At 39.2% G+C, this 14712-nt stretch overlaps 1 protein-coding gene across 8 annotated transcripts in view; it reads left to right on the top strand.

Annotated features, from left to right (window-relative positions):
- Positions 1-14712, top strand: part of ANAPC10 (anaphase promoting complex subunit 10) — a 38643-nt gene that overhangs the window by 318 nt on the left and 23613 nt on the right. For 3 of the 8 annotated variants that reach the window (XM_030450912.1, XM_030450913.1, XM_030450905.1), the window contains exons 1-4: positions 94-198; positions 3790-3906; positions 5141-5231; positions 5968-6088. In XM_030450912.1, the coding sequence (XP_030306772.1) occupies positions 3792-3906; positions 5141-5231; positions 5968-6088 (327 nt within the window). In that variant the 5' untranslated portion in view covers positions 94-198; positions 3790-3791. Of the gene's footprint in view, positions 1-93; positions 242-410; positions 477-1851; positions 1916-3789; positions 3907-5140; positions 5232-5967; positions 6089-14712 lie in introns of those variants that run through there. The other 5 variants (XM_030450906.1, XM_030450908.1, XM_030450909.1 and 2 more) reach the window with 4 other exon arrangements.

Genomic DNA, 14712 nt, shown 5'->3' with positions numbered 1-14712 from the left:
CCAGCTCGCGGGGCGCGCGGGGCTCTGCGCGTGCTGCGGCTTCACCGGAGGGCGGGAAGGAGGGAGAGGGCTGGGGGGGGGGGCAGACCGGGACCTCACTGACTGCGGCGAGGGCACCCGCTGCCGCCTCCCCCCTCACCCGCTGCCGCCTCCCCCCTCGCCTGCTACCGCCGCTGCCGCCGCCCCCTGGAGGATCAGGTGGGGCCGCCGCTCTGTTCTGGGTCTGAGGGGAGGAAGCGGGGTGTGTAGGTTGTAGCTGGCGGCAGGGGCTGAGGAGCCGCTCCCGCCCCTCGCCTCCAGGTGTCAGGGGAGCCGCGCCGGGCGGTGCGCTGTGACTCGCTTGGCCTTTGGATGCCCACCGGTGCGGGGAGGAGGGCAGGGGGCTGTTTAACCGGGTGCCTCCTCCGGTACGTGCTGCCGTGTCTGGGAGAGGGCGGCGGGATCCGGCGGTGAAGCGCAGCCGGGGTGCTTCGTGAGTAGGTGTCGCGGATTTAGTTCCCGTGTTTTTAAGTGTTTCGTGGGGTTGGGGTACGGAGCCGTGATCTAGTGTTGTAAAACTTGGGAATTGTACTGAAAATCGTCATGAAAAACCGCGGGGAGAGAGCTGCTGAGGGCTGAGTTTGATTTGTCAGAGTGGCTTCATCCTCTAGTTTTATTGTGTTTCTTAAAGGCTGCTTTCACTTAAGCACTGTTAAAGAAGTGCCTGTATCCTTAAGGAACAGTTTATAGCTTTATTAGGTAGCTTTGGAATTCTAGTCTTGTACAAAAATACATTTTTTTAAAGACTATATTTGTTTAGATACCTTAGGGATTCATATATAAAAATTGCTAATGTAATTCTCCTCTGCAGTTGCTTTGTTTACTTTCTTTGTAGTGAAATATGGTTGTGTTTGTGACAATGAAAGACAAATCACTTGCTAATTGGCTTATTGGTTTAATTGACTTAATTGACTATATTGGCTTAAACCAATATAATGTGGGCAGGATAATAATAATAGGTGCTTAAAAGTATAGTGAGAGAATAATCTGAGGGATCAAATGTACAGGTAAGCTAGCTGTTGAAATTGGTTGCCACTGAACACTTGCTATAATTGCCAGATATTAATCAAACATTTGTAGTTTAAACATTCACTGCTGCTGTTTAATCTTCCATCTGAATAAAGTAGGAACCATATTATGAGGCTAGTTTCTGGATGTATCTTGAGATGCTTAAAGTCCTTAAATCAACAAGGGTCTATCTGAAGAAAATGAGAGGTGGAAAAAGCTTGTGAGGTAAAATGAGTAGTGCAGGTAGGGAGGTCAAGGAATCATAGGTACCAGGTCCCCTCCTGTTAGGAAGAACAGGAAAAACAGTCTTGGAAATCCAGGATGTTGTGAAAATGCTGGAGGAGTCAGTGCAGCCTTTGTTCAGTTTTGCTGGAAAAGTTGTAGTCAGAGACTTGCAAGAACTGAATAAAACGATATGATGGGAATGTAATAATAATAATAAAACAGCAAAGCTAGCTGAGCTTTGATCCCCTGGAAAGTTGTAAGGGGGTGGTTTGGGAGGAGAACCTTTTAGCAAGTAGAAGACATTTAAAAACAATGTGCAAACAGGGAATGGAGTAGTTTGGTTTGTTAAGAACAGTCTGGGTCAGACTTGTTTTTAGAGTAGCCAGTGCAGCTAATGGGGAAGCAATGTAAGTGGTTTGTCCTGAGTGTTACAGGGTTCTGCTATTGCCTGCTGTTAAAAACAAGCAACTAAAATGTGGTCCAAAAAATAATTTCTGTGTTATCTTGTACAGCTGATTGAAAAACTGCTTTTGAAGCTGACTTAAATAATTTACTTTGAAATGGGGATGTCACAAAGTGTCTCCTGGAGAGCTGTGTTTTGAGTGGACTTTCATTGCTTTCTGCAGTGGGGAACACAAATCAGGTATGCTGCCAAATTGGAAGGATTGCAGCCACTGTGAAGATCAGGCTCAGAATTCAAATTTATCTCTGAGATTGATAACAGATTGGAAATCAGTGTAATTAAGCTCAGGTAACAAGAACTGAGGGAGGAAGAGAGCAGAGGGAGGAAAAATCAAATTCATAATTAATGGAAAGGGTATTAATGATCAGCAAACAGTATCTCAAAAAAGCACTTGTGCACTCTAATGCATAGTAAATTAAATATTGATAGTCTGATGTCCTTTCAACTGGACAAATGTTATTGTGTCCTGTTAACAGGTGTGATTCAATAGAAAGACAAGGGAAGTGATTGCACTGTTGAAGAAGGGCCTTAGCTAAAAGGGCATGGATATTTTTTTAGCCATAGTATGTGGATCTCTAGGCTGTGCAAGAATATTGGGTTTTATAAAACTTGGTTTGTGGGGGAACCTTGAGAGGCAGAGGCATATTAGAAAAGAAGAAACAGGAAATTTGAGTGCCCTCACACCTGTAAAAGGGTTGTGTGATTAACTAGTCTTGGAGTTATCTATGGAGCAAGAGAAGAAACTGTACTTGTTTTTAGAAGGTAACATTTGGGTTGGATATTAAAGCAAAACATTTGGCTTTTGGGTTGATTAAGCAGTGAAGCTGGCTGTCCATGGAAAACTGTGGAAATGTTTATTGGAGGAGTAAACAGATGGACAGATGTGGTGAGGACAATGTGATCTCTCAGAGGTCTCTACAGGTGTGCATTTAAAGAGTTCTCTGTGTACTAGTGTGATGGAATTAGGAATTTTAGTTGGAGAAGACTGCTTTGGAATCAGCAAATGTTTCCTAGAGCCTGGATTTTTATGGAGGAAAGGACTACAATTTATACTTCTCTCTCATTAGTATGTTGTGGAAAAGTGTGTGTGCTAGTGAAGGGTTTGCTTTCAGGTGTACAGTTTGTGTCTCCCACTGGTGTACTGAGAAGGACCTGTCTTGTTTCCATTGGGAAAGGAAGACTGTTGAACTTTTAAAATCCGTTTCACTCTCTTCATAAACTGTATGTTTGTTAAAGCATCTGTAATGGCCACTACTTCTCAGGGATGTTTTGTGGAAAAGATCAGACTTTTCTAAGGAAGATGCTGAGGGATAAAGAGTTCAAGGAGGGGGAAGAAAAGCTTAGCCACCTCTTTGTCTTCATCAGAAAATATGCATGCCATGTAATGGTAGTGGTAAAATGAAAGTCTGATGTTGATCATGTCATTAAAACAATATGTTAATGTTGTTGTAAGGAAACAGCTTATTAATGATCTTTTGGAATCGTGGCATTAGAAAATTGGAGTTGTTTCCACCCAGTGCTTCTATGGGACAGGGGTTCCTAGACAGCTTACTTGCTTTTACCCTGTCTGAAAAAAATCAGATAAAATAAGTTTCATTCCATGTTCCTTTTGGGCTAAGAAAATCGGTTTTGTTTGATTGTTTTTTAATTTTATTTGGTCAGTACATTACTCCTAATATTTTTGTCTTGTCCAAAATGAGATACTTGTACTTCTGCTTGTGAAATGTCCATAAGTGTTACTTGAGTGAGCTGACCTGTTGATGTATTATTTTTCCTCAATGCTTCCTTATCTTTATGCTCTTTACAATTCTTAGAACACTGGGAAACATCAGCAAAGTTGTCCAGATTGTATTGTTGTTAAGCTGGTTAAACAGAATTTCTGTCATGAAAACCAGAATGTAACTAATTTTTAAAGTATTTTCATTAGTTCAGTTCATTAGTTGAAACCTTAAAGATTTTCAGTCTTTTACATCACTATATGAAGAAAACCAATCCTTTCCTTTCCCCATCAAAACAAGGATGTAGTGACTAACTCACCTGTTTTCTTTTACTAGAAATGACTACTCCAAACAAGACACCACCTGGTGCTGATCCAAAGCAGTTGGAGAGGACTGGTACCGTTAGAGAAATAGGCTCACAGGCAGTTTGGTCACTCTCATCCTGTAAGCCAGGTAAAATCACAAGACATGATGTAAGAAGCTGAATGTGTATGGTTTATGTTTGGTAAGAAGTCACATGGGGGGTAGCACTCAAACTGCTGAGTCTAAACTGTCTGGGTAGCCACTGCAAATGATATTGGTCAAGTCTGTATTTGATGCAATTTAACATAATATACCTATGTCAGAAATGGAACTTTTATGAAATTTACCCTAAATTGTTTGGTTTTTTTACTTGCATGGTAAACCAACTAAACCATGTGAGCAGAAACACACCCAGCACTGTGTAATTGTTGCTGTGCTTTGACATTTTGCCTGGGTGTCTCTGATTTTAAATTGAAAAACCCATGCAGCTTGGCAACCTCAATGTTCTGTCCAAACTTTGCATGGATTCAGCCATTATAGTGTAGCTCCCTAAAATCCTGCAAGTAAAATCAAACTATTGTAAGGGGTGATGAGGTGAAGTAGCTTACACCTGCTCAAAATATCTGAAAATATTTATTCTTTTCTTTTGGGGTGGTTGAGTTGCTCTTTCAGAAATATGTTAGAAATTGATCTGGTATCTTGCTGAGTGATCCCTGTGCTCAAGCTAAATCTCTTTGCTCTAATATCCTGATAGCTTGGGGAAAAAGATCATATGGTTTAGTTGCTTCAGACAGAATAAAGATTTTTTTTTTTCTTTTAATTGCAGGTTAAAGTTCAATTGCTGAATTGAAACTGCAGCTTGTGTGGGCAGTCAGTTCATAAATGTGACAGCATTAACTTTCGGGATACTGTTTCTGGCATCTATTGCTTGTTTTAGCTGCTAACATGAAAAAGTAAAATTATTTCAGGGCATTACTTGAAAATTTGTATTTGTCTAAAATTTTATAAAAACATTTGGTCTCTGTTTATGATTTTCCTGTAGTTCAGCAGTTAGATTATAGAAAAGCATAACTGTTAAGTATTGTTCTTGCAATTACTGCTTAACTATTTAAAATTCCAGGACATGTTGAATGGTTGAAACCCTTGAGAGTTCAATAAGAGATGATATAAAGACACTTGGGTAACTGAGCTTTGATTGACAGATTCCCATTTCAGTTTTGTGTCATGAAAGTACAGGCACAACTTGGGTATCTAGAAATATTTCCTTATATGTTATAACTCAGGCTATACACTTTATTTTGCAACAACTGTAGAAGTCTTATGTCTGTGATGTCTGCATGGTGGAAGGGGGATAATCAAGATTATCACCTTTTCTTTTTCTTAGGATTTGGAGTGGATCAGTTACGAGATGATAATCTAGAAACTTACTGGCAGTCAGATGGATCACAGCCTCATTTGGTGAACATCCAATTTAGGTATTAAAGATTATACGGGTGAGGGTGTTTTGTCTTACTTTGTATTGGTTACAAGATAGGAAATTTGGAAGTGCAAGAACTCCTGGGATAATCCTGTTACCCAGCTGGTAAGAAGCAAAGATAATGTTTCTGAAAATGAAGTTTTTCTAATGTTATGGTTGTTAAATGCCTAATTAAGCAACAAAACGGGTTCTTTAACAGTTTGTCATTTGTAACAGTTTCACATTTGCATACCTACAGTGATGTGTAATTTGAAGGGTAGATGACTGTTTTAAAGTATGACTTAACACCCAATCATTTGAGAAACCTTTTCCTATTTTATTCTGTGTAGATGCTTTTGGTCCTTTTTCTTTTACCAGATTCCTGAGATTACATGTTTGTCACCTATTTTTTTCCCCACTTACTTTCTGGAGAACTCTTTGGTATAATAACAGAGCCCTTATTTAATAGGCTAAACATACGCTTCATCACATACAAATACTTCTTTGGCATCTTGGCCTTTTGTTGTATTTCTTGAAATACCCACACTTCTGAAGGCAGACAGAACAGTGAAAATCAGCTGTGTGCGTAACTTAATGTGGTAATGTCAGTTGTTGCTTTAACAACAGGGCTCTTATAAATCATTAGACTTATTTTAAGTTTTAGATGTAAATCCTTAGTTATTACAAACTAGCAACAAACTAATTCTAAACATTTTTCTTTGTGATGCTTATATAGCTTTTGTTGCTTCTTTCAGAAGGAAAACAACAGTGAAGACATTATGTATTTATGCAGACTACAAATCTGATGAAAGTTACACTCCAAGCAAAATCTCTGTCAGAGTAGGAAATAATTTCCATAATCTTCAGGAAATCCGGGTAGGTCAATGATGCTTTACTTTCTGTCTGAAAAAAGTCCCCTCTCATTAGGATGTCTGTAGTAAAATTGTTTTGAAGGTAAAATATGGCATTGTGCTTGGAGGGGGAAAATGGCTGGGTTTGTTTTGTTGTTTGCTTTTATTTTTTGTCTTGAAAATATACCAGGCTGGTTTCTGGTTTTAGCAGGCTCCATTACCAATGTGATTATAGCAGAATTGATCTACAGATTCTGAAATGGAATAAAGGGTGTAGTTTTTTGTAACAGGGCTGTTTAGAGTTGTTTAAACTGTAATCTCACTTAAAATACCTGCAGATCCTATGTACTGCATACATCAAAAGGGAGACTTTGCTTTTTAGTAGTTGCATTTTTAGACTTGACTTGAATCCATCCTTTATTTTTTTCATCACTGGATTGCTTAGCTACTGGGGTCTCAATAGAAATCAGAATTCAAAACCACAGGTTTTATTTATGGCTGCCTCTGGTGCATAAATATCTTTAGAGTCTGGATTTCATTTTTGGGAGGCTACATGTACTCTTATTAAATAGTAGGCATCTGATTCAACGCTCAGTTTGAGAACCTGGCAAAAAGAAATTTGGACAGGGGGCACTTATGCAAAGGTTTCTTTGTAATCTACTGACTGGAGAATCTTCATAAAAGTAAGAATCTGAGACATGGTTGCTAATGGCTGACCCTAACCCCTACTGACCATGAGAGCTAGAGGAAATGCAACACCAGCTTTTCCAAAATCATATAAAGCAAGCAAAATAGCAACTTAAATTGTAAGTCCAATGCAGATTTTACTTAGATATGTTCATAAATGATGTCTGACTTTTGAGTGTAGTTTCTATAGCAAGGTTTTTTATGACTGTCACTGAGATGTATAAATTTTGTAAGGGATGCAGTGTTTTTGGTTTTAACAACATGCTGCAAAATCTAATTTCCATTTCTGTAGGCATGACATTTGAAGCTTAAGACTTAGAATGGGATGTAGATTTGTAGTGTTTTAATGTTTTTAAGTATGAAAGTGTCAGTCAAACCCTAAACCCAGTATTTTTTTTGTGGTGACATTCTAGCTAGGAAACATTTTTCAAAATAACTGAGATCAGATTTGAGTTGCTTTAGCTGTTAAGCTTTGCTAGCCTATTGGTACATAGCAAATAATTTTACTGGATTTAAAATCCATGATCTTCATAGAAGTCCATCTTGGAAACTAGTCAGGTTACTCATGAGAAGGTATCTTTGCTAATTCTGAGTAAATATGTTTCGGGTGCCTCTTCTCTGGACCTCAGCAGCTACTGCCTGATGTATTGGAAAGGTTTAACTTGTCTTCTTTGCATGGCAGGAATTGCAATAATAGAATCAGAATGATGAGAAGAGAGGTGATAAATGTTTTACTTTTGAAATGTTTATTGTTTTCACTTTGTTTTTCAATGTTTAAAGTCCCAAAAGGAGCAATTTACAAGCAAAAGGTTGTATATGCAGCAGGAATAGAAAGTTCATGTATGTCTCTATCATGGTGGTGCTCTATATGTAAATGCTTTCAATCAGTTCAGTTGTGATGTTCTCTGAAGTTTTGACTTGTACTTCTGTCCTGAATCTTAAATGGAAGGGCTGGTAACAAAAGTGGGAACTTTTCCTTGTGTTGCTACGAGTGTGTTTTCTGAGTGTCCACTAGATGTCATTGTTGTCACAGAATCATTTCAGTTGGAAAGGACCTCTGAGATCATCAAGACCAACCCTTCATCCACTTCTACTGTGGTTCCCAGCCCATGGCACTGAGTGCCACATCCAGTCTCTTTAAAAACCTCCAGGGACGGAGAATCCACCCCCTCCCTGGGCAGCCCATTCCAATGTCTGATCACCCTCTCTGTAAAGAAATTCTTCCTAATATCCAACCTAAACCTCCGCTGGCAGAGCTTAAGCCCATGCCCTCTTGTCTTACTGGGAGCTGCTTGGGAGAAGAGCCTGACACCCCCCTGGCTCCAGCCTCCTTTCAGGGAGTTGTAGAGAGTGATGAGTCTCCCCTAAGCCTCCTCTTCTCCAGCCTGAACACCCCCAGCTCCATCAGCCCTTCCTCACAGCACTTGTGCTGGATCCCTTCACAGCCTCCTTGCTCTTCTCTGGACCTGCTCCAGCACCTCAATCTCCTTCCTGAGCTGAGGGCCCAGAACTGGACACAGGACTCAAGCTGTGGCCTCACCAGGGCTGAGCACAGGGGCAGAATCCCTTCCCTGGACCTGCTGGCCACGCTGTTCCTGATCCAGGCCAGGATGCCATTGGCCTTCTTGGCCACCTGGGCACACTGCTGGCTCATGGTCAACTTCCTGGCAATCCAGACTCCCAGGTCCCTTTCTGCCACTCTGTGCCCTGCCTGGAGCTCCCCATGAGGTTGTTGTGGCCAAAGTGCAGGACCCGGCACTTGGCCTTGTTGAACCTCATCCCATTGGGATCAGCCCAACTCTCCAGTCTGTCCAGGTCCCTCTGCCTTAATGAACAGTTTGGTTTTGTGCTTGTAGTCTACTCTTCCAGTAACTAAATGATAATCGTTTTATAATAATGTTTAGCACAGCATTATACTTAAAGCTGCAATATCTTAGGTCTTTTATATAGTGGCTAAATCCCACTTGGTAGAGAAAACCTAGAGAAGCAATAGAATGGGTAATAAAGCATATTTGTCTTCTGAAGTTTCTTATGCAATATTTCTTCAGCTTTTTTCTTGCTAAACACAGAATTCTACAAATAATACACTCAGTTAAAAAGGCACTTCTAAATGAAATAAGTTGTGATTATCTTTTATAATATTAATTCGACTAAATGTTGCATGAGAGTAGTAATTCTTATGCATACCACTTGTTCATGCTTTTTTGCTTCAAAACTGAGATGAAAATATGGTCAAGGTGTCTACGAGTGAGATATAATATTCTGTTCTAAAATATTAGTGGCTAGCTTTATTGCCACTGTAATGTTTAATATTGCTATCAGTTTTCATAATTCCTGAAATGCTTGATACTTGGAATTTGTTTCTTAAATTTTCTTTAAGTTCTGAAACTTTTTCACTTTCACTACTTCAGCTTCTCTGACACTTAGGTTATCAATGCAGTGTGAACCACTGTGAGATCTTTAGAGAGATCTGCTTAGTTATACAACGACTCTATTGGCTTCAAGACCAAGTAACTGGGTGGAAAATCCAGCTAAAGAACTTTATATTTTTCCATGGATACTTGCCCAGCTCACAGTGTCTAATCAGAGTCCTATGATGCTGTGTTTTTTTCCTAGTGAAAATTTTCAAAGCAATGTAGTGAGCTGTTAGACTGGGTTTTATTGCTAATGTAAGATTAGCTTTAGTTGTGTTTGAGTGTGTAGGCATGTCCTTTTTGGAATATCAGATTAAATTTATTTTTTAATTTCTTTTTTTCCTTTTGAGAAATGAACAATCTGTACCCAATCCTATGGGTTAGAGGAACTGTTATAATCTCGCAGTATTATTCCCTTGTTCATCTTAAGGAACTACAGTTAAGATGTCTGCAGTAAGCCTTCTCCTCTCACTTAGGTGCTTTTTATCACAAATGTTGAGCTTGGAGAGCAAATATTTTCTCATTTCTAGCCTCAGAATTCTCCCACATAATGGTGTAAACAGTCTGGATGGAGAAGATAATCTATAAAGGCATTTTTGGAACAGCAACCAGACTCTTCAGTATGTGATTTTAAGTAATTACCCTTTCTCATATTAAAATAACCCACCACAAAGGACTTGAGTGAAATGTGGGCTGCAGATCTCTGGTCTCTTCAGGTAGTACTCACCTGCTTGCAGCCTTTGTGCCTCTCCAGCACAATTATGTCACCAGGAGTTCATCTTGCACAGAGATGAAGTGTTATGGGTGAAGTGCAGGTAGGATTTCAGGGTGTATTCACCTGGTAGTTTCAGTGGCTTGTGCTGTCAGACTGTAATGGATGGATGTCATACAGGAAGGCAAGACACCTGTAAACTCTTGTATTCTATGAGTAGGAGTTGTAAATCTCTGGATGAAGTAGGCACTGTGGGAAAGTGTGGGTCAGACTTTCTGAAAACAGTTACTCACTTCTTCATTTAGTTCACATCTGAAAGCCACTGGCATTTAATCCCCAAATTAAAGTTTCTTTAAGAGAAAATCTTGAATCTTCTCTTGAAGGAGATTGCAAAGGACTCAAGAACAGAATGTGGCGTATGTCTTGTAACTAGGCGTAATATTCCTGCAGCATGCTTTTTTTTTGACTTTGCCATGGGTTTTGATTTGGAGCAGGGTATGGTTTTCACTTTGGAAAAGTTCAGCAAAACTGAAAAGCTTTGTGATAGGACCAAACCACTGTTAGTGCATGGCATTGCTGTGTGCACTTTAGTTTTCAAATTGCTCAAGGGGAATAAAAACTCACATGGCAAATGAGATGAATTAATGTTAAGACCTAGAAGGAAATGATCAGAATTATTCCACCAAAGGAGGTCAGCCCCTGGCTGTGGGTGTGCTCTCTTTATGCCATTGGGCAAGTCTGCAAACAGGTTTATGGCTTAGTGTAAACTAGGTGAGCAAGGTGTTTCCTCTTTGCAGCTCTTGGAAGCCCCTGAGTCTGAAGTGTTGCTGCTGGAGTAGAGTGACTCCCCTGGTTAACAATATTTATAGGTACACCCTGATGTTGCTGGGCAGGGAGGGAAAGTCCTTGTGTAGGAAAGAAGACAATTTGTCACTGGAGGTCAAAGAATGATAGTAAGTATTAAACATTGCTTTGGCAGAGACCTGCTTTAACTCTGTTCCTATAGGCTTTCTTCCTGGAACAAAAGCCTACTTAACCTTTTAAAGACTCAGTTCTGAAGGTCACTTGGAAGACTCAGATGAAAGCCTTGTTGTCTTAATACATCTTTGCAGGCAGCAGTCTGAGTCCTTTGTTTCAGCTTTTTCTTGTCTCTTGTTCAATTGCTGTTTTGTCTTCCTAGCTCTCTGGTCTCACTTGGTGTTTCATAAGCAGGTGCTTCAGAGTTGTGGCTGGCACAGCAGCCTCCCTGGTTGCCTGGTGTTGTGGCCAAGCACCACGGACAGGGCCAGTTCTTCAGGATTCAGAGAGGTTCTGCACTAGAGCAGGGAACTGTCAAACCAGAGTAATGCCCAAACTGGGAAGCTTTTCACAGGGGTAGGTACAGAAGTCTGACCCTATTGTAATCTCTTAATTCTGAAAGTGTCCATTGATTAAAGGGAAGAGGCTGGACTCTCCTAGATATTTTCTGAGCTTCAACAGCAACCTGTTTATGTGGAGTAAAGTTAGATAATGAGGAATAAGGGGATGGAAAATTGTCATAGGACTGTTGCCAACTAATGAATCAAGAAAATGTCCTGCTTCTGACTCTCTGACCAGGCATCTCTAAGGTCATTACTCTGAACATGTAGGACTGAGTTGTTATTGCTTTATTTAGATTCCAGACTAGGTTTCAAGTACTTTGTTTAGAAACCATTTCTCTCTGTTCTTTCTGCCATTTAAGAAAACATGCATTTCTGACCCCTAATTATTCCTTGGGCTTATAATGTCAGTGAAAGATATTCAGTCTGCTTTTTGCAAACTGCACTTGATGCTAAGAAAAGACTGCATAAGCTTTAGATTTATAAACTTTTAAACTGTAATTTTTCTTGTCTGTCTCTAGGATGTTCTGCAGGCAAGGTCATGGAATCAATTCCTTTTGTTTTGAATAACTTGCTGTTATGCTGTTTGTATGTGGATTTAGTTTATCAGGATGCAGACAGTACCAGTTTCTGTCCTCTAAAATTTATCAGTACTGGAAATCTGTGAAGGAGGGGAGTGGAATGGTCCCCTGGTACTGGTTAGTTATTGAGCCCTGTGTCAAGAGAAGTCAAGTTTAGGAAGCAGGGTTATTTGCATTTGATGCAGTTGGTATTCCATGTTTCCCTCTTCCAGCAGAGGGGATATTTTGTGAGTCACCAGCTGGGATGTTCACATCAACCCCTCTTAACAAAAGAGTCATTTATTGCTGTAACATCACTGTTCCCTCCTCATATCATCACTGTGACCTGTTCATCTTTCTTGTGCTTATAGATAGCAACCAATATATGCTTCAAACAATGGAAATTGTGAGCAGGATTGTGTTTTCCTGCTTTTTATAGCCTGGAATAGTAATATGTTGGAGCAGAGCTTACTGTGCAGTCATGAGAAATGCAGTTATAGAAACAGGCTTTTGTGCATATGAGTACTAGAGAGATCCACATTAGACCTACAAGAATTCTGAAGAATGAAAAATTATTTTGGTCCACACATCATGAAATTGCTAAGCATTTTTATCTTACCATTTCTCTGAACTCGTATTTTAAGAGAAATGCACATCTTTTCTGTTGAATCTTGGGGGAAAAGAGGAAAATTAAGCATTGTTTTAATGCTGTGGCATATGTTTCAAGTAGAAAGATATTTATTTATTTATTTATTTGTATCCCAGTGTTCAAAAACAAATCTGTGAAGGAACCTCTTGTCACAGAGGGACTCAGACAAGGGTTCATTTTAGAGGACCTGTGTTTTTAATCCTGTAAGTCTGACTTTATCTTCTGAAACAGAGGAAAAGCCATGTGAAGAACATGGCAACAGCTCCACGGAAGGCTGGAACTTGATGAAGTACAGAGCTTTCCTCAAGGGAGCTCCATCATACAGAGGCTAGGAACTGATTGGAGCACAAAGTTTTGCATATATTTGAAAGCCTGCCTGGAGTTAACCTTTTTCATAAGCATTTGATCCAAGTTCTACCACAGAAAAGGAATTTAAAAATATGTAGTATTTTTTTATATAAAAGTGGAAAAGCTCCTCTCTTCACTGCCAATGAGAGTAGGCAAGATAACTTACTAATCAGTTTAACACTTAAAATTTCTGTTACACTTTGTAATACCTGTTTTGTAGAGAGTGGTTACATGATTTAATCTCTGAAGCTGGAGTAGGATTTGAAGAAAATTCTTAAAATGCTTGTTATATATTTTACTTCTATAAAGTTTTCCTGGTATGGACAGCTTAAAATGTAAGATTAAAGAAAATAGCTTATCAATACAGGAAAAGTGTCCTCCAGTGAGATGGGGGAATTTTTCAGACTTTAATTTGAATACTAGTGTATTCTAATTACAATATTTTAAACCAGTTTCAGTCCTTTCTCTGTCAGACAGACAGAGCACTATCTGCAAACTGTTGCTGTCAGAAGCAGAAAGCCAAATGTTTGAATTTTTTTAAGTGTTTTTTTGATTTTTTTAAAGTACAGATAAAGTTGTGGCCTTGTAGCAAGTATAGAATAGTATAGAATACCAACTGCAAAGTTATACAGGCATATTATCCAACACTCTTTTGAAGAACATAGAATGATAATACTGTTGTAAGAATTATTCATTATGTGTTATTCACCTTGTAGGAAGGTTGGGGTCTGTTTGTAGTCTGTACAGGTTGTCTGTGCTACTGAACCAATATCCCAAGTCAAAGTCCACATCAGGTTGTGTCCAGTTTATACCTGACCAATTGGAACTTGTAATTGTGATGTTCATTGGTACCAGACTGTGAATGCCTTATGTTCAAATGAATTAATTCTGTCTAGATTTACCTGGTTTGCACTGGTATGGTTTATATCTACCTAGGTATAGCACCATATATACAATATATATTCACCATATATATAAAACCAAGGCATAGCACCATACACACTTATGTATAAAGTTCCTTCCTTAGTTAAGCTTGAATAAAACACTCAGTCTTCCAGTCCTTGAAACCTGTTTTGTATTTGATCACTGATTTGTTATACTGACTCAACTTTTTGTGGCAATTTTTTTCAGATAAGCTATATGTTTTCAGGGGTGCTTTAATGCTTATTCAAAAGCCATTAGAGATTTAATATACTGTGTACACTTCTATGTTGCTCACCAGTTTATTGCTTTCTGGAATCCATATTTCCTTGTTCAGTATCTCTCTGATTTTTCTCCAATTTCCCAGAAGCTTTTGGTAGGCTTTTCAGTTTTTGTAGTACCTGTATAAAACTCAAAGTGGTAGAATAAAGCCACGAGAGACTGCTGGTTTTCCGTGATAATTTCTTAACTTCTTTGTACCCATGAAGGATTTGCCAAAGATGACTTGAATACTGAAAAGCAGTGCACTAACAGACCAGCCCCTTTACCATTCCTAATAAAAACAAAGAATCTCTTCCTTGCAAGATATTATATGAAGGGTGAAGGGGTACACATGTGTTAACTTCTGTGAGATTAGGGTTTCTCATTTTGCCTCTTCACAGTGGCATGGCCATGCTTTTGACCTACAAAAAGTGTAGCTAGACCTGTGGAATAGTTCTCTTTTTGTAATTTTTTTTTTTAAACTACCAGCTTCTGCTGCTGGTTTCTTCTCTCCTCCTTCAACCTTCATCTCTGTGCTTCTTGCATTTGTGAAAGAATTTTATGTAACACTTGAACACTGAGTGTTATGTATAGCACCTTTCTGATTCTCTTAAACTATGGCTTTTTTTCTTTTTAATGCCTGGTTAAAGAAGAGTTGCTGATCTCTCTTTGGTAGCATTACCAATTTTTTCAAGCTCCTAGAGAGATCAGTTGAATGTTTTTGTTTTTTTTCAGCCTC

The sequence above is a fragment of the Calypte anna genome, chromosome 4B (genome assembly GCF_003957555.1).
Source record: "Calypte anna isolate BGI_N300 chromosome 4B, bCalAnn1_v1.p, whole genome shotgun sequence".
In the NCBI taxonomy this organism is placed as follows: domain Eukaryota; kingdom Metazoa; phylum Chordata; class Aves; order Apodiformes; family Trochilidae; genus Calypte; species Calypte anna.
Note: the sequence above shows the minus strand (reverse complement) of the source record. Positions and strands in the feature narration are given on the sequence as shown.